Source organism: Capsella rubella, unplaced genomic scaffold (assembly GCF_000375325.1).
Source record: "Capsella rubella cultivar Monte Gargano unplaced genomic scaffold, Caprub1_0 scaffold_1, whole genome shotgun sequence".
Lineage (NCBI taxonomy): Eukaryota > Viridiplantae > Streptophyta > Magnoliopsida > Brassicales > Brassicaceae > Capsella > Capsella rubella.
In genome coordinates, this window is record NW_006238923.1 from 8,597,897 (window position 1) to 8,616,244 (window position 18,348).

General features: G+C 38.2%; 1 protein-coding gene across 1 annotated transcript; it reads right to left on the reverse strand.

Moving 5' to 3' along the window:
- Nucleotides 1-187: 187 nt before the first annotated feature.
- Nucleotides 188-18,260, reverse strand: LOC17899145 (small subunit processome component 20 homolog). The gene is made up of 30 exons (XM_006306506.2): nt 18,205-18,260; nt 17,997-18,077; nt 17,764-17,886; nt 17,260-17,417; nt 17,018-17,062; nt 11,372-11,450; nt 11,205-11,278; nt 10,677-10,783; nt 10,422-10,595; nt 9,781-9,984; nt 9,470-9,653; nt 9,314-9,388; nt 8,900-9,225; nt 8,457-8,649; nt 8,138-8,369; nt 7,630-7,981; nt 7,328-7,505; nt 7,103-7,243; nt 6,734-6,983; nt 6,234-6,641; nt 5,622-6,082; nt 5,398-5,534; nt 5,135-5,316; nt 4,643-5,032; nt 4,376-4,501; nt 4,114-4,179; nt 2,284-4,025; nt 1,919-2,210; nt 1,472-1,720; nt 188-1,273 (listed from the first exon to the last, which is right to left on the reverse strand). Exons 2-30 carry the CDS (start codon nt 18,015-18,017, stop codon nt 377-379), a joined length of 7,866 nt encoding a protein of 2,621 aa, XP_006306568.2. The 5' UTR covers nt 18,018-18,077; nt 18,205-18,260; the 3' UTR covers nt 188-376.
- Between the last annotated feature and the right edge of the window lie 88 nt (nt 18,261-18,348).

Here is an 18,348-nt window from a genome sequence, read left to right on the forward strand (position 1 = left end):
TTTTTGTTTTCGGGAGAGATACGTGCTGCTACTATTTTACTTAGAAACGACGCCGTTTAAACTCAGTTTCTCAATTTCAGCCGCCGCAACTCACGGCGAGAATAGCCGCATTGCCGTGGTCGCCTTGAACGATACGTAACTAGAGATGGGAAAATAACTGTAAACAACCCAAAATATACTTAAACTGTAACCCACCAAATTACTTTTAGATATATCATTACCTTAAACTTAAGTAATCAAATAATTGTTTGAAATTATTCTGGTAAAAAACAAGTTAATAGCAATGGTTTGGATTTGTAGCAGACAAAAATTGGATCACAAATGCAAGAAATGGCTCAACATAAGCAAATATGGGTTATGTGGTGATCATGGGAGCTCAAGAACGTGCCCACCTATCCATTTTACTGCTCATGATCCTTCGTTTCTTGTTAGCTTTGTTCTTTGCAGCTAACTTGAGTTTCCTCTTTGCGTTTCTCTCAGGGTTTACTACTGCCATCAGCTTCTCTTCTCTTTTCCTCTTCTCCCTCTTCGTTTCCAGACTCTTTTTGATTTCTCTGTAAACTTGCACAAACGTTTGGCTTCCTAAGCTCTCGTCTCTTATACTGTCTCTTACCTCTTCCGCTAGCTGTTTCAACTCACATGTGATGGGTTTTCCAGTAAATCCTTCGCAAACTTTGTACAGTGGGAGCAGGATTCTGAAGGCGTATAGACGACACTCTTCTTGATTCAGTTGTGAGGCAAAGCCTTTGTAGACATTGAACACAATTCTCATCTGGAGAGTGTCCATTTCAAGAGCGATCTTCCCCATTCTTTTGAGCAAACTCCCAATCAATACATTTCTCACATCCTTGTCACTGTGTTCGCCTGAAGCAAGAGCCAAAAAAATAGACTTCCCTTTCCCTGATCCAAGCTCTTTAAAGGCATTGAGGAACACCACTTGCTCATCATTGTCAAGACTAGGCCAGAACTCATGATCAGATTGTCCAATCATCGAATGAAGACCAGAGACTGCAAAAACAATATTTTCTGTAATGATCAGAACTTCCTGTTCTTTCCTTGTGCTGCTTTGATCCTCTAACTGGACGCAAAGAGAAACAGCTACCCTGAAGAGGCTACTTGGCTTCCCAAGAAGAGAATCAGCGACTAGTTTCTGAGATTTTCCTCTTACCCTCCCAGCTAATGCCTTGAAATAATAATTCAGGAGTTGGCATGATATAGTGCGTAACAATTCATGTCGATGCAGCAACAAGTGAAACACCAATTTCCAAATATCCTGAAAATGAGATGAGGTCTTATAAGAATAAAATTATGTTCGTTCTATCAAAGAACAAGCTTAGACATAAAATTGTTAAACAAGATAAAATATATATATCAGAGCTTCAAGATGCGATGATTAACAAGCTACTTCTCACAAGTCAACTACAATAACAACAACCTATAGATATAGCAATCATACAGCTGAGAGCATTACCTCTAAATCTTTTCCAAAAGTCAAATCGGGAAATTGCTGGAGCATCTTCTCTATCATAGCCAGTGAACGATGAGCTTCCTTCCAGAAAGGAATACTGCCTTCCTCAGCCGTATTTTGCAACTGTAGAGTAGACTCTAAAATCACTTTAGCCTCCTGCAATATACTGCAGCTATGCTTCCGCAATATTTCCTTAGTGGCTTTATTAAATAATCCTGGTGCCTTCATAGCGTCAATGAATAACCCTAGTACCTGCACATCATTCAACAAATGAGTCAAAATAATCAACTGCCCCAAGAAGAAAGAAACACATCTACCAAAAACAAAGCTATACGACAATGTTCCAAGATATAAATTTTATAAGACTCATGTGAAGTTATAAGTTTCTACTCCCAAGAGATCTGACATCTAACCATTTCTAATAAGAACATGAACCTTCAGAGCATTTACCTCTGCACCTATAGCAGATGATTTCTCCTGCTTATACCAAACTAGACAGTGCTCGAGGCTCGAATCAATTTGATCCTTACTGATGCGACCTATCAGAAGTTTTATCACATCACCAATCTTGGTCAGCACGTATTTATCATCATCAGTTGCCAAACAACAAGCAAGCTGAAGAAAGAAGTTTTGAGACTGCTGGTCAAGAAACGACGTCTTTCCAAGATAAGGTCTTGGGAGTTTCTCGATAAGCGCTTTAAGCATGTCAAGAGCTGCTTTTCTTCCATTTGAATGTACATAGCTGGGAGAGGAAAAAAATCAGTTACTATTTGGAAAGTAAAGCCAAATTCCAAAGAGTTAATGTACCTACGTACCTCAGATATTTCAGCAAAATGTTAACATGTCGTTGTAGGCATTTCTCAGAAAGTGTATGATGGACCAAATACTCCAAGTGTAATTCCTTGCAATTCTTGCGGGTTAGGTCTGACTGAGTCTGTATCATCAACTTTAATACCTGACCTGCTATATCATGTATGTTTGGGACTGCAAGCTTCCTTTTCACAATGGTCTTGATAAGTGACAAAGAGGTAACAGATGAATCCTCAGACAAATCCGATTCCAGATCAACAAACATGGGAAGCTGAAGCAACATTTGCAACTCCCAAGATGATAAAGTGAGATATCCTGATTCGATAAAAACTATTAACAGCTTAAGGCATGACTGCACAAGAGGAGTACTGGAACTCGTTGCAGACTGACCAATAATAGTTAGTAGTGCTGTGTTCACCTTCCCTGCTTCAGATTTCAAGGAACGCAGTTTTAACCTTGACAACTGAGTGAAACATCTAATAGATAAAGATAAAACATCTTCATACTTAGAGCTCAAGCACCCAACAAGTAGTTTGACAAAAGGATCCAGCATCGACAACAGCGCTTCTTCAATCTTACTATTGTTGGGGTTTATTTTCTTCAGTCTGTTGTGCAATAAGTCAAGAGCAAACACGGTTATAAGATATGGACATGACTTAGCACCAGCAGTCTTTTGCAGTTCTCTTGATTTCCTTTTCTTTTTGGATGGTGGAGAAGACCCTTGATCTCCAAGACCAATCCTGTTGTTAATACCATCATAAATGAAACAAAAAATATCTTGTTGATCAACAGATGGATTGCCTTCAATACCAGCTGCAATATACCTTAACATCTCTTCCAGTTTCGTCTTTAAATTTGGAGTCATAGGCCTCTGCAGCTGAGCTGTGACTGGAGAAAGTAACCTTAACACATGACGTTTGAACGTTACATTAACAGCAATCAATTTCAGAGTCTCAAGTGACTTGCGTTTTACTGTTTCTTTCTTCTTCTTTGATGCCGTCTTTAACTCATCTTTCTGTTCATCAACATCTTCAAGGATATTGGCTTCCACCACAGCAAGGAGATCTTCCAAACAATAATCTAACTCCCCACCCGTAGGATTGGACAGGCACTTTGACAAGATATAATTGACAGTGTCTCCTAGCTCATGCACCTCAGACCCTCGTGTTAATATAGCACGCAAACTTTTTACAACAAATTGCAGGTACTCTAGCCCAAGTTCCTCCACACAAGCAGCCAAAGCCTTTCTGGCTTTATCACGTGTGGCTTTATCACGTTTGCTAGTCTGCCCATTCTTCAAATAACTGCAAATTTTAGGAACTAAAGAGTCTAGCTGTGGGTCCATTATTTCCTTGGGAAGAAGCTTCAAAACTTTCACCGCAGCTACATAGCTGTCAAAATTCACACTTTCATAGTCAAGATTAAGCAGCTTCTGTATCTTTGGGAAAAGGCTTTTCTCAATGCAACTCCTAATCTCTGCAGCTTCTTGTGTGAAACCATCTTTTGAAAAATGAAAATTCTTCAAAATCAAGTTGATAAGCTGTAGCAGAAGTTTTCTCTTATTGGTATGCTTGTTTATCTCATGGAAACACCGATTCAGTAGAGCATAGTACGACGTCCAACTCATATGAGCAGATACAGATGCAAGGGCGTCTTTGCATGCATCTTGAACATTTTTCCCTTTTCCATCTTGTCCATCAACCAACATGTTGAAAAAGACTGAGACCAAAAGTTTTCTCACTACTCCCTGCAATTCCAACAGTAAGTGGTCAGAAAGGAGTCTATAAAAAGTACACAAAATTGCATTTAAACATCTAAGAAACTAATGAGATCACCTCAGGCAGACTGCTATCTTTGATCACCTTTGTGAAAAGTTTAATTGCATTTGCTCTACGACATGCCTACAAGACATTGAAGAGAAATAAATCAGACGTTTCTATCATCTTTCATAAGTGATATACTGCTTCCTCCTATAAGGATAAAACAAGGTCTCAACAAAATAAAATCAGAAGTGGCACTGGTTCTTATGTGGTTATACATTATCGATTCTCGCCACAACATGAAGAAAAAGTGCGGACAAAGGTCAAAATGACTTACCTGAATGCTAAAAATGTTTTTAAAGAAATCCACTTCGTTGTTTTCTGAGCATAAAGGTCTGAATGCAGCAAGATTTCCGACATCGGGAAGTTTTTCCACCATTTTGCGTATCAAAAGAATTCCCCCCTGCAGCAGAATAATTTGATTTAGAGAATGTTAGTTCAAAGAAGACAGCCACAAGAAATAAATATACAATTAGGGTACAATTCAATATTCCTGATCAAGACACTAAATTTACTTACGCCAGACTTAGAGGGGTTACTGTACCTTTCCAATCGAAAGTCGTCTTTTAACTGCATCTCCAATGTGTTTCAAAATAAATTTATTGATAATCCATAATACACGATCTCCTGTCCAGCTTGCATTTGATTTTTTAACCTCTTTGATAATGTCAGACTGAGCCACAGCCTCTTGGCATAGTATTGAGGCTGAAAATTCAATGAAAGAACACAAGAGGCTCCGTGCGCTATCCTTTAACGTAAGCTCTTCTGATGATATGTTGTATATACTCTGTGAGAGTATGATCATCACGTGCTGCTCTGAGGATTTATTAAAGAATTCTGCGTCAATCTTCCCATACGCTTCAATTATCTTTTCGTAGTCAAGGTCATCAACTTCCATGGGTGAGTTGGCATTCATATCGCGGACGCATTTTGCCTGTAAGATGATGCAACCAATTATTTGTTATAATAGCAGATAGGAAAAAGAAAATAGAGATAAGTAAATGACACAGCTTCAAACAGAGATGTAAATACTTACCACACGATCCAACGAAATGTCGATTTTTGCAAGGGATTCAAGAAGATCACAAATGCATAATCTAACTTTACTTTCAGCATCAACAAGCAGAGGAGAGACTATAGTAATAATTTTGCTGGTACTCTCAGTCCCAAGCGACGGTGTGATGTCCTGAATGGCTAGCAACGCCTCACGATGAATGTCTGCAACAAAAATAAGACAGTCACACACAAGAGGCGTGATATTATATAAGTTTTACCAAACAAAGCAATGAGTAACCATACCAGAATCTTTCACACTTTTATCCAGAAAAGACAGCAAGACATCCAAATACATCATAACATGAGACCCATCTCGCATATGCTTGGACAATAGTTTAAGAATCTTAATCTCTCTATTTCCATGATACATGACTGATTTCCTGATCATAATGAACACTTTTCTTAGAAAAACAAATAGAAACAAGACGAAAATAACCAAAAGTTGGTCACTTTGCAAGAAATTTTACCTTTTCAATATATCCTCAAGGAAAAGAGAATGCAAGCTGGTAATAAGTGCGTCGATACATGGATCTAAGAATCCTCTGATCATATGATCATCCTCATCCAACTCATTTTCCAGACTGAGTAGATTTTCTATGAACTTTAAGACAGAAGACTTAATATCTTTTGAAGCTGTGGTGACTGTTAGAATTGAGAAAATGTCTGGAAGAAGAAACTCTTTTAGACATAAGAAGGTCACGAGATTGCGGCTTTTACTCATTGACAAGAAGCATTTGAACAATGAGCTTGGTGTTTTACTACTAGAACCCTCCTGCTTAAAACTCTTAATTAAGGGATTCACTGTTGAAAAGAAGAGGTCCCAGAACTCTGAGCCAAAATCACAATCCTCGTACTTGTCAAGAACACGAGCAAAAATCTTCAGACATAAGGATCTAAACTCTTTAAACTGCTTCAACGAAGTGCCAGCCTACAAAAAAACGAAAAATAAATGTCAGACATTATGAGTATTCCAGATAAAGGAAATGAGCGAAAAAATAAAACAATGTTTTCTTTGCATGGATATAGCCTCCATAAAAACTATAGGGAAAGAGAGCAAACAACACCAATAACCATTTTACCTGGTCGTAACTTGCTGAAACAGTCTCTTTATTAATGTTCATTTCTTCCTCGATATTTGGAGCGTAGTTTACCAATAGCCGAACAACACATCCCATCAAAAAGTCTAGAAACGGTTGGATATGGAACACATCAAAAACTTCCAGAATCTGTTCGATGACATGAAGAAACCCAGTTTTCTTCTCCCTGGATAACGTTGAAATAGTTTCAGCATTGAAACATTTCAGGAAATTCGACCTTCGGAAACAATCCAGAGAACTTTTATCGGAGCTCCCAAAAAATTCCATTGTTTCCTCTGATATGATGTTCAAAGGCTTAATCAACAACGCAAAGAACAGGGAAAGTTCATCCACATCCAGCTGAGATATAAAGCAAAGAACCGCTTTTCGGTGACGGATACTTCTTTTATGCTAACAAGAAAAACAGAAATAATTGTTAGGACCCAAGTGAATAAATGAACTGGCACAGTGAAGTGAACTAATAAGAAATATGTAATGTGTACCTTATGAGAAGTCGAAGTCTTTAATTTTCTAACTTTTGGCATAAGAATGCGAATGACAAGAGAAACAAAATGAGATCTGTGAGCTTCTTCAATATCTTTGGAAAAGTTCCAGGTTGTGAGCTCTTCCCTCATTTCTTCTGCTTTGATCAAGTTCTTCAAATGCTTCTGGTGTGGGAGTAAGTGGTCATTCCACAACATAAGGCACTCTAGAACATTCATTTGTATGTCAGAATCATCATCATCCAGGAACCTGGAAAGCAAATTACATCACAGAGAGAGAGGTCAATGAAACTATTTAATTCTGTATCCAGGAAATAATTTTTTTTTTAATTCCAAAAAAATGATCAAATCAGGTAGTTCGGCGCCAACCTATTCTGCAGAACGTCATAAAGCATTTGACTAAAACGAGTTGACCTTGGATTTTTCATCAACTTCACCAAAGTTAACCATTGTACAAGTAACTTCTTCCACTCATTTCCTTTACAAGCTTCGCCATTAAATAATCCGACCCTGCAACAAAGAGAGAGAGAAAATTAATGACCACAGCTGAATCAAATTATATGTTAAGCACCAAAGATATAGAGACATGACCACCTCACAGGATTTTCGCTGTTGTATCCCATAAATTCCAATAACAAAGGGAGAATTTCAGAAGCCCGAGAGTTAGCAATAGTGGGAACATTTTGCAATGTCTTGAGCAACAGTGATACCACTGTTGCAGTAGGTGTATCAGAGGGGGAAGATACAAATAAATTAAAACGGTCCATCAGATCTGTAGATTGACAAGAATAAGAGCCTATGTGCATCAGAATTGTAAGGAATATAATAGAGTTAGAGGAGAGAAACATATAGAGATGCAAAAGATTGGCAAAATTACAATAAAGAACCAAACTAACCAGATATATTTTCAGTATACTTCTCTGAAGTGCTGTAATTTTCACTCTCATTATGATTGTGGAGTGTTTGGAATTTTACTTGGCACTGGCCCAAATAGCGAACAAAATCAGTCCACACCGTGTCTGTGTGCTTCTCCATTAGAAACGCTAGGCAATTAGATGCTGGCTCCCAAAATTTAAAAAACCGATTATGAAATAGTCCGATCATTCCATTGAATACAAGAGGCACATATGCCTCATGTATCCTGCCAGAAGAGAAATCCATTGGGATATCTTTAATCAAATTGACCAACTCCACTTCGGTTGATACTGTGTGAAGGGACTCTTCGACTGTATGCAATAACTTCAGAACCTGATAATTTGAAGGAATTTTTTTTTTAAATCGTTATGACACAATAGATTGTAGATGTAATTATTATGTAGTTGTTATAGCTTATTTAAAAAAGCTGTTTAAGAAGAAGAGAAAAAAAAAATCTCTTTGAGCAGAGAACAAAGGATATCTACTCACATTTTCTTTTGGAGGAGACGTTTCAGATTTCAATTTCTTCTTAGGAGGATGCTCTGCCAAAGAAGAATTAGAAGAAAACTTTTCAAAATGGCACAAAACCCTTAGAGTGAAAAGACGGATGTCTTTGTTTGAGTGACGCAGATTTTCAGAAAATATGTGAAAAGCATCTTCAGCCTTATCTGCTCGAAGATCTGGATATGCCTGGGAGCTATCCTCATTAGCTAATAGAGGCCTGCAATTCAGAATGGATCAGCATCAAAGATTCTGTCATCTGACATGATGAAATAACTAACTAACAACCAAAACATGCAAACTAAACCTGTGCACAAAGTCTAAATAGTCGGCCACAGGAGACAGAACTTGTACACATGACTTGTAATACTTAGCAAGACTCAAAGCTTCCTCTAGATCACTGTGGTTGATTACTCCAGGAGAACAGAGTTTGTGACATGACCTCAAAGAAGCACCAAGTAAGCTCGGCCACATCAACTCTTGACCACTAAAAGTGTTTGCTGAAATAGAATGTAGCAAAAAGTTATGATAAATTCCACAAAATAGGATCACAATCAAGAACAACTCAATTTCTACTGTACAACATTCCCATGAAGGAAATTTCAAGGAAAATACACTGAAAATAAGAGATGATAATCAATTTGGAAGCTGTGAAGTGGAAGCACAAAACTTGAATGACAGCATAGAACTTAGATAAAATAACATGCAAAAACAATATGTAAATCATGCATGCAATTAAGTAAGACTTACCAACTGAGGCTGCCAAATGCTGTCTGAGAGTATTCTTAAGGCAAATCAGTAATGATGAATCCACTTTAAAAAAAGGATAACAGTTGACAACTCCCCAAACGGTAGCCAACTCAGCCTTGTCAATTTGAGTTAATCCAGTATCCTCTATGTTCTTTTGAATCTTCTTTATATTCTCTTCCAAGAACTCATGAATTCTCTCGTATCTACTCTCAAACAGTTCAGCTACAATGTTCACCTTGTCATGACTTGTTTGTTGGCTCTCACACAATGATAATAACAGAGGAATCACATCCTCAGACGACTCCCAAATCATATTGTTGATTGCACTGCAAAATAGAATTAGGGCGCTAAGTCATGGAAGATAGGCAGATTCAAGGAGACAGTAATGAGGAAGAACTATGACATAATACTTGCCTTAATATATCATTTGTAAAGGTTTTCACTATTAAACGATCCTTCTGTAGCAACTCCCGCAAAAAAATCAGCAAACTGAAAAATAACATTACAAGTGTTAATTAATAATAAAAGAAGTGGCATGAACATCGTAAAGAACAAACCGTTGATAAATACCTTGAACTCTTCAAGGAAAAAATGGGAGCCCATTGAAAAGCAACGGATTCCATTTCACTAACGGACATGGGTTTGTCGATGGTGCATAATATCAGCCGCAAAACTTCATCAAGGACAAAGACCTCAGAGGAAGCCATAACAGTTGACACAATTTGGCTCACGATTCCAATCAATGATGGGTAATCTGTTACACAATGACAGTAAGTTAAATTGGCAATACAGTCATGCAAATATATGGTGCCATGCACAGCCAAAAGAGAGAGCGACTTGAGGGAGAATAAATTCAACAACTTAATTACTATTTAACTCACCATGAACCTTGAGACCTTTCTTAATCCTAACAGCTGAGGTAAGCACAGTCAAAAGTCGGCTTAAATGAACAGATTTTTGGTTCAAGATTGATATGTTTATCTCCTGATACAAGCAATTCCAGATAACACTTAATTCTTCTACTTTATAATCCCTGCATAATCTCTCCAAAGCTGAACTCACGACTTCTACTGTACTACCAGAACCTGCCACGAAATACAAACAATGATCAGAAGGAAAGAAACAAGAATATAAACCATGTAAAGCAGCTTCAGGATCTAAATTCAATATTACAATTATAGTTGATTAACAGACATTACGGATTAAAATAAGTTTTTCACTCCAGCAATATTTAGAAACAGTTAACAAAGATGTGGGTTAGCATTAGGCCATTGGCTATAAAATATACACCTAACAGTAGAAAACACCTTATTATACCATTGAATTCCGAAACCAAAATAAATGGAATGGATGCACAACTATAGATAACGATACTGACTTGCCATTTTCTAAATCTTACCCCTCTCCAGAAAGAGTTTAAACCAAGAGGAAGCCAAATCAATAAAATATTAGAAAGAACTGGAGAAAACAGACTGATCTTTCAAATTTTAAATTATAACATCTTTTTAGAAATACGACTTGCCTTGAGGAGATTTTTCACAAAGGGATAATGTAGAATCTTTCAGCAAGAACCTCATAACCTCGACAGCTTTGGAATAGAGTTTCTCATTGGTATTTCTCATAACATAATATAATAAAGTAGCTCCTCCAGCTCTTTTCGGTGGATCTGCAACTTCAGAAAGAATCCTCTTGATCCCTGAAATGTTCAGGAGAGAAGAATCAACTGGACTGTCCCTAACATAGACATGACAAAAAGAAATGACAAGCAATTCATAACCTTTTTCAAGTTGCTTAACCGGTGCATTCCTCAACAAAAAGGACATCGAGAGTGACATATATTTTACGATAGAGTCATTGGGGTAATACCTCAGCTCCAATGTATCCCTTCATTAAAAAAAAATAACAAGATGAAGGCAACCCAACACAGTTTGATTTAACAAGATTTACAGCATGTAATATTATCGTATTAGTCCTTAACGGAATTAAAACAATAAAGGAAATGAATATGACTCAATCAGTAAAAGGAAAATTATGTGCAATCCTTAAACTGGTCAACAAGAAACGTAATCAATTAACACTTTCTTGAGCTAAGTTAAGCTGCGCTAATAACAGTCTAACAGATAACCTTGTCCTTCTATCTGGAAGAACTAAAAGAAACCAAGATGATACACGAAGCTTCTCTACCAGAAAACTAAATATTTGAGCAGTAACCAGTATCATAAGTTCAATAACTAAAAACAAGAGAGAAAATTGCATAAACTCTAACCACGTTAACGTATTTATTAGATTGGAATTCTGTACTTACTTTAGAATACTATCGATGTCGCATATGAGATACTTCTGTAGGTCTCTCATTATGCAAGACCATGAGTTGAATGTCTTCATGAAAGTTCAAAAAACACAAATTCAGTAAAAGTAACCTATAAAATTAAGTTGTCCTGAGTGTAGAAAATGTTATAGAACAGCAAAAACCTGCTCAAATATATCTGAATCTTCCTGACCACCATTTTGCAGAAGAGTCACTAAGGATTTAACAACACGTGGAAGGAAGCTAGACAAAAGAGATACAAAAGAAATTGGTTAGGACTTACACAATAACTGACTTAACAAAGTAACCGCAAGTGAAGCTCGAGTACTTGACCCTAAGAAGAAACTCAAAGCAATATATACGAGTGACTCTTTATGGCCATATGATAAGTTTATGCAAATGCAAGAGAAGGAAAAAAACATTTTGCCAGATATCCATATCATGCGGAAACTAATCAGGTCACAGATATAAAAAAAAAACTAGATTTTCCAGAGGTCCATAAGTAGTTCCAAAGCATCTAATTCCACTAAGCTATATAAATATTTCATCACTTTGCTCTGTTTTCAGAGTAAGCTATTTACAATGTTTGGATCCTAATCTGTTATTGTGCAGCTGAAAAGAGTAAAAGAGTTAGAAAAATTGACGCAGTCGGAATGCACCAAGACAACAAGCGTTGGTCTTGGAATTAAAAGCTCAAGTTTGCAAGCGACAAACTTGAAGAAAAAGCTCTGGAATCCACCAGAAAAGGTAAAGCTCGAAAACTCAAGACTTTGATTAATAAGAATGAATAATAGTTGTGTTCAAAACAAACGATCTAGGGTCTCTATTTATAGAGAAAGCCTAATGCATAAAATAGGATAATTACTAAAATCCTAATTAGAAAAGGAAAACACTTAATTAGGAAAATATCATGTAAACTAGAATGGACTAAGCTTAACCGTCTCCTGCATCAGTCTCCTCCACCTCCAAAGAACTCGACCCCGAGTTCTCATCTGGATAAAGAACACAATCGGCATGATACTCATAAATGTCAGCTACATTGAACGTATGAGAGATGTTCATGTCGTCGGGAAGATCCACCACATAAGCATTGTCATTTAGTTTCTTCGATATCTTAAATGGACCATACTTGCGAGGCTGAAGCTTGCGATAAGTACCAACTGGAAACCTTTCTTTTCTGAGAAACACCATCACGTCATCTCCTTCTTTGAAAACCTTGAGCCTACGATGTGTATCTGCTGCCCTTTTATTTTTTTGCCCAACTGCTTCCAATCTTGCTCGAACTGCTTCTTTAGTTTCCAAAATGTCTTTAGCCATTGCCTCAGCTGACGCACTAACTCCAGGAGCTTTCGGTAATGGAACTAAATCGACCACATGCTTTGGAACAGAGGTATACACTAAGGAAAATGGTGACTTCCCTGTAGCTGAATGCACAGCCATGTTGTATGCGAATTCCACCTGTGGCAAAGCGAGATCCCACTGTTTTGGTTTATCACCACAAACACTTCGTACCATATTACCCAACGTCCTGTTTGTCACCTCGGTTTGTCCATCACTCTGCGGATGAGCCGTAGAGCTCCTCTTCAAACTTGTTCCAAACATCCTCCATAATGTAATCCAGAAATGGCTGAGAAACTTGGTATCTCTGTCTGAAACTATCGATTTAGGTACTCCATGGAGACGCACAATTTCTCGAAAGAATAATTTGGCTATATTGGTTGCGTCTGCGGTCTTCGTACAAGCAATGAAGTGTGTCATTTTGGAGAACCTGTCAACAACAACAAACACAGAATCCACACCTCGTTGTGTCCGTGGCAACCCCAACACAAAATCCATAGACAAGTCCTGCCAGATATCTTCAGGAATAGGTAACGGCATGTAAAGACCTGTGTTCTGAGATTGTCCCTTAGAGACCTGACAAACAAAACACTTCCGGACAATAGCTCCAGCGTCTTTCCTAAGGTGCGGCCAAAAATACCTTTCCTCCAAGCTTGCAATTGTCTTATCTCGTCCCAAATGACCACTAAGACCACCACTATGTAATTCTCGTATCAACTTCTCACGCAAAGAAGAACAAGGAATGCAAAGCCTATTTCCTTTAAAAAGATAACCGTCACGTTCATGGAAATCAGCTGAAGGGTGTTTCTTACAACACTTAACCCACAATTCCTTGAATTCTTCATCTTGTGCATACAAATCTTTTAAGAACTCAAAACCCACAACCTCATGTGCTAAGGTAGTTAATAAGGAAGCCCTTCTACTCAAAGCATCTGCTACCCTATTAAGTGTCCCAGACTTGTGCTGAATAATAAAAGGGAATTTTTGCAGAAAACTAACCCATCGAGCATGCATCTTATTGATCACCTTTTGGCTGTGAAGAAATTTGAGAGCTTGATGGTCCGTGAAAAGTATAAACTCACGCTGAACCAGATAGTGCTCCCATTGTTTTAAAGCTCGAAACACAGCATAAAACTCCTGATCATAAGTACTCCACTTATGGCGTGCGTCACTTAGCTTTTCACTAAAGAAAGCTACAGGTCGCTTCTCTTGTGACAGTACAGCTCCTATTCCCACGCCACTTGCGTCACACTCCACTTGAAACACTTTATCAAAATCCGGTAATGCTAATACTGGAGCAGTACAAAGCTTCTCTTTAATTAATGCAAAGCTCTCGTCTTGTTCCGGACCCCAATGAAACCTTCCCTTCTTCAAACACTTAGTAATAGGTGCAGTAATGGTGCTAAAGTCTCTCACAAACCTTCTATAGAAAGTAGCAAGACCATGAAAACTACGTACTTCAGTTACGGATTTAGGAACAGGCCAATCTTGGATTGCACTCACTTTGGCTTCGTCCACCTGAATCCCATCCTCACCAACAACAAACCCCAGAAATAACAATTTGTTGGTGCAGAATGTACACTTCTTTAGATTCACGTACAGCTGATTTTCTTGGAGGACTTGCAAAACCTGATTCAAATGCCCCAAATGGTCGTCCCTAGTTTTGCTATAGATCAAAATATCATCGAAGTAAACTACTACAAAAAACCCAATGAAAGGACGGAGAATCTGATTCATCATCCTCATGAAAGTACTAGGAGCATTTGATAATCCAAAAGGCATCACCAACCATTCGTACAATCCATCCTTGCTCTTAAAAGCAGTTTTCCATTCGTCTCCAGGCCTGATGCGAATTTGGTGGTATCCACTTCGAAGATCGATTTTCGAAAATAACTTCGCTCCGTTTAGTTCATCAAGCATATCTTCTAATCTAGGGATAGGAAACCGGTACTTGATAGTTATCTTGTTGATGGCTCTAGAATCAACACACATTCGCCACTGATTACCCTTCTTTGGAACGAGAAGAACCGGTACAGCACAAGGGCTCATGCTCTCGCGGATCAACCCTTTCTTTAGCAAATCTTCAATCTGGTCCCTTACAATTTCGTTCTCTTTAGGACTAAGTCGATAGTGGGGAAGATTAGGTAGGCTAGAACCTGGAATCAAGTCAATGAGATGCTGGATATCACGCATAGGAGGCAGGTCGTTAGGCAACTCTTCTAAAACTAACTCCTTGTAATCTTCCAAAATTTCTAACACATCAGGCGGAGTTGTTGTCTCCTCTGGCACGACACTCATCAACCCTTTGATCACGATCGGATAAAAACACTTTGATTCCTCACAGTTTTGTCAAGTTCTTTATCATCATGCGACATGACTAGGAAGCTTGACTTCTTCTCCTTTGTAACACTACCAAAATCCTTAACAGGAGCCATTGCAATCTTATGAGTTCCCCATGTAAACATGATCACATTGTCACGTCCTCGGTACGTAATGTCGTTATCATACTGCCATGGTCGCCCAAGGAGAATATGACAAACATCCATATCCAAAACATCACAGATTATCTCTTCTTTGTAATGCTTACCGATTGATAAAGGAATTTTGCAAGTTTCGCTAACCCCTACTTTAGATCCTTTCTTCACCCATCCGAGACCATACGGTTTCTCATGACGAGTCGTAGGCAGTTTCAAATATTCCACCAGCTTTTGAGAAACTAAATTTTCGGAACTCCCATTGTCAACAATCACATTGCACACCTTGTTTTGAATAGAACCATGTGTTTTGAACAGATTCTTGCGTTGTCCTTCTTCTTTGGATGATAACAACAATCGCTGTAAAACAATGTTGATTCTGTCCTCAGATTCCTCTGTCGCAAATTCGACTCCCTCATACTCCTCATTCTCCGCAAAATCATCATCCTCTTCTCCTTCTAAGAATGCAACCGTTCTTCGACTAGGACAAACATTCGATTTATGACCTTGTCCTTGGCAACGGAAACACTTATCGATGGATGGTCTCGCATAATTATTACCTTGCTTATGGATCGGTGCTTTGCTTTGCTGAGCATTATTAGAACCAGTGTTAGAACTTCCAGCTCCTTTGTTCCCAAGGCTAGTATCCTTTGCCATTGCACTCTTCTCTTTATCTCCAGATAATTCAGAATTATTCTGGGATGGGTATCTTCTAAATGAAGTAAAAGTACGAGGAGATTTCTCCATTAACTCAGCTTTCAAAGCTAGACTAGAAGCCTCTTGTACAGTCCATACAGTTTGTAAACCTATCCTCTCCTGTATAGAACTCTTCAGCCCACTGATGTATCTTGCAACTTTCTGATTTTCTGTTTCTTCTAAATCATTGCGCTCTGAGAATCGCAAGAACTCTGCTGTATATTCTGCCACGGTCCTCTTTCCTTGAACACATTCAATGTACATCTTGTAGAGAATCTGTTCATAGTCCTCAGGTAAGAACTTTTCCATCATGAGCTGTTTCATTCGCCTCCATGTCTTGACTGGTCCTTTCCTTTGTCTTTGCCTTTGAACGACTAGTTTATCCCACCACACGGCAGCAGTTTTCTTCAGTCTAATTGCCACCATCTTAACTTGCTTATTCTCAGGAACCTCCATGACTTCGAAAAATCTATCAACGTCGATCTGCCAATCCAAAAACTCCTCAACTCCCATGGTTCCGTTGAACTTTGACTCGGTAGTCATGGTTTCCTTGACGATTTCTCTGCTCAATTTCTCTGCTCAACTTCGTTTTCCACAACTTCTTCTTCTGAATCCTCCTCCGAGCTGGAATTGTCAGCAACCACACGATTGTGCATGCCTTGTTGTCGATTGTTTCCACCGGGTCGTTGATTGTTTCCACCTTGTTGGGCCCGAGCTGGTACCACAACAGCCGGATTGTTTTCTCCTTGTTGATTCAGATTTGGTCCCCTTTGTTCTCCTCCTCCTTGTATCGCGTTAGCAATCTGCTGGGGTAAAGCCGCAAACTGATTGTTAAGCGCTGTCAACAAGTCCGCCATCCGAGTATTTAAATTGACGAGTTCACCTCTTAAACCCTCTATGTTGGCTTCGGTTAACGGTCGATCACCCATAGCTGTTCAAGCTTCGAAGAGAGAAGGAGATAGCCTGCTCTGATACCACTTGACGCAGTCGGAATGCACCAAGACAACAAGCGTTGGTCTTGGAATTGAAAGCTCAAGTTTGCAAGCGACAAACTTGAAGAAAAAGCTCTGGAATCCACCAGAAAAGGTAAAGCTCGAAAACTCAAGACTTTGATTAATAAGAATGAATAATAGTTGTGTTCAAAACAAACGATCTAGGGTCTCTATTTATAGAGAAAGCCTAATACATAAAATAGGATAATTACTAAAATCCTAATTAGAAAAGGAAAACACTTAATTAGGAAAATATCATGTAAACTAGAATGGACTAAGCTTAACCGTCTCCTGCATCAAAAATACTCACGGAATAAAGTCCTTCAAGAGATCTCTCGATAAAGCAGCAAGCAAACTGCAAGGGAAAAGACATAGATTTATATTTCTATTCAAAATAATAAAACAAAAGTGCACTCTCAGAAGAAATGTAATAAGTGAAGAAAAGGTAGAGACCAAAATCTTAGATAAGTTCCTTAAAAACAAAAACTGAACAATAACACTAATAAACTGTCAGATGTTTCCGCGATAATCGAATGAGTGGAAATTGCAAACCTGAGAAAGGCTTCCAGAGAAAATTTTGCTTCCATTTGTAATCCAGAGACAAGTTTTGAGAAGATTAATTCCTTTTGCAAGATAATCAACTCAAGATTCTGAACAAACGGCAACATCTCTTCATAAAACGAAATAAAATGTGCTGCTGTATTTAGTTCCTGCATTTAACCAACCAAATAATCCAAAAGAAATATAATGCTTGTCTGGTCACCCTTAATGCTTATAGAACAAACTAAAGACAAAAACAGAGTACCAAAGACTTTCATATGGAAGAGGGAAATTAGCAAGTTTGCAATAGATTCACAGAATCATTACATTTTGCTATACGTTTTTAATGATGACTCAACCATATAACAGGTATTGAATCAAAATTAAAACTAGAGACTATAACTTATTTGCTCTAGGATCTTAGCGTGAAACTAGCATCTTAAGTACGATAGAACAGTACAATACCAAAAAGAACACAAAATTTTGAAACTCTTACAGAAACGAAACCAAACATACCCTCTGTTCTAGGAGACAATCCCTGAAAAATGTGGAACCTTTGGAAGGCTCAGCCTTCACCTTATCGAGACTCCTAAAGACATTGACTTCAATGTCATTGATTCTCTGCTTGACAGACTTGAACTGCATCCAGAAGTAAAAGAAACCACAAACGACCATAACCAGAGAGCACAAAGATAACATTAAACGAAGCCAAAATAGATAAACCCAAAAACACAAACACACACACACACCTTATGTCTGTTATTTCCCATGATCAAAGAATGGTTAAGGGGTTTCGAAAACTCCCTCGACAGCAAGGTCTCCGGTTTTTCCTGAACACCCATTTAGAAAAGCATTAAAATTTCGATTCCAAAACTTCACAATTTAGATCCAGAGTACACAAATTTGCTTAAATTTTATGCTAACGACGCTGAGACTCGGAGATCGATCGACACAAACCTTTTTGCAAAATTAAGCAACACTTAGAAACGAAATATACGCAGAGGAATCCGAAATCGAAACTGGTTTGAAGAAAAGAAGCTCGCTCGCTTGCTTGAGATGATTTTGTGAGAGAGAGAGACGAAGAGTGCCGCGCAGCGAGCT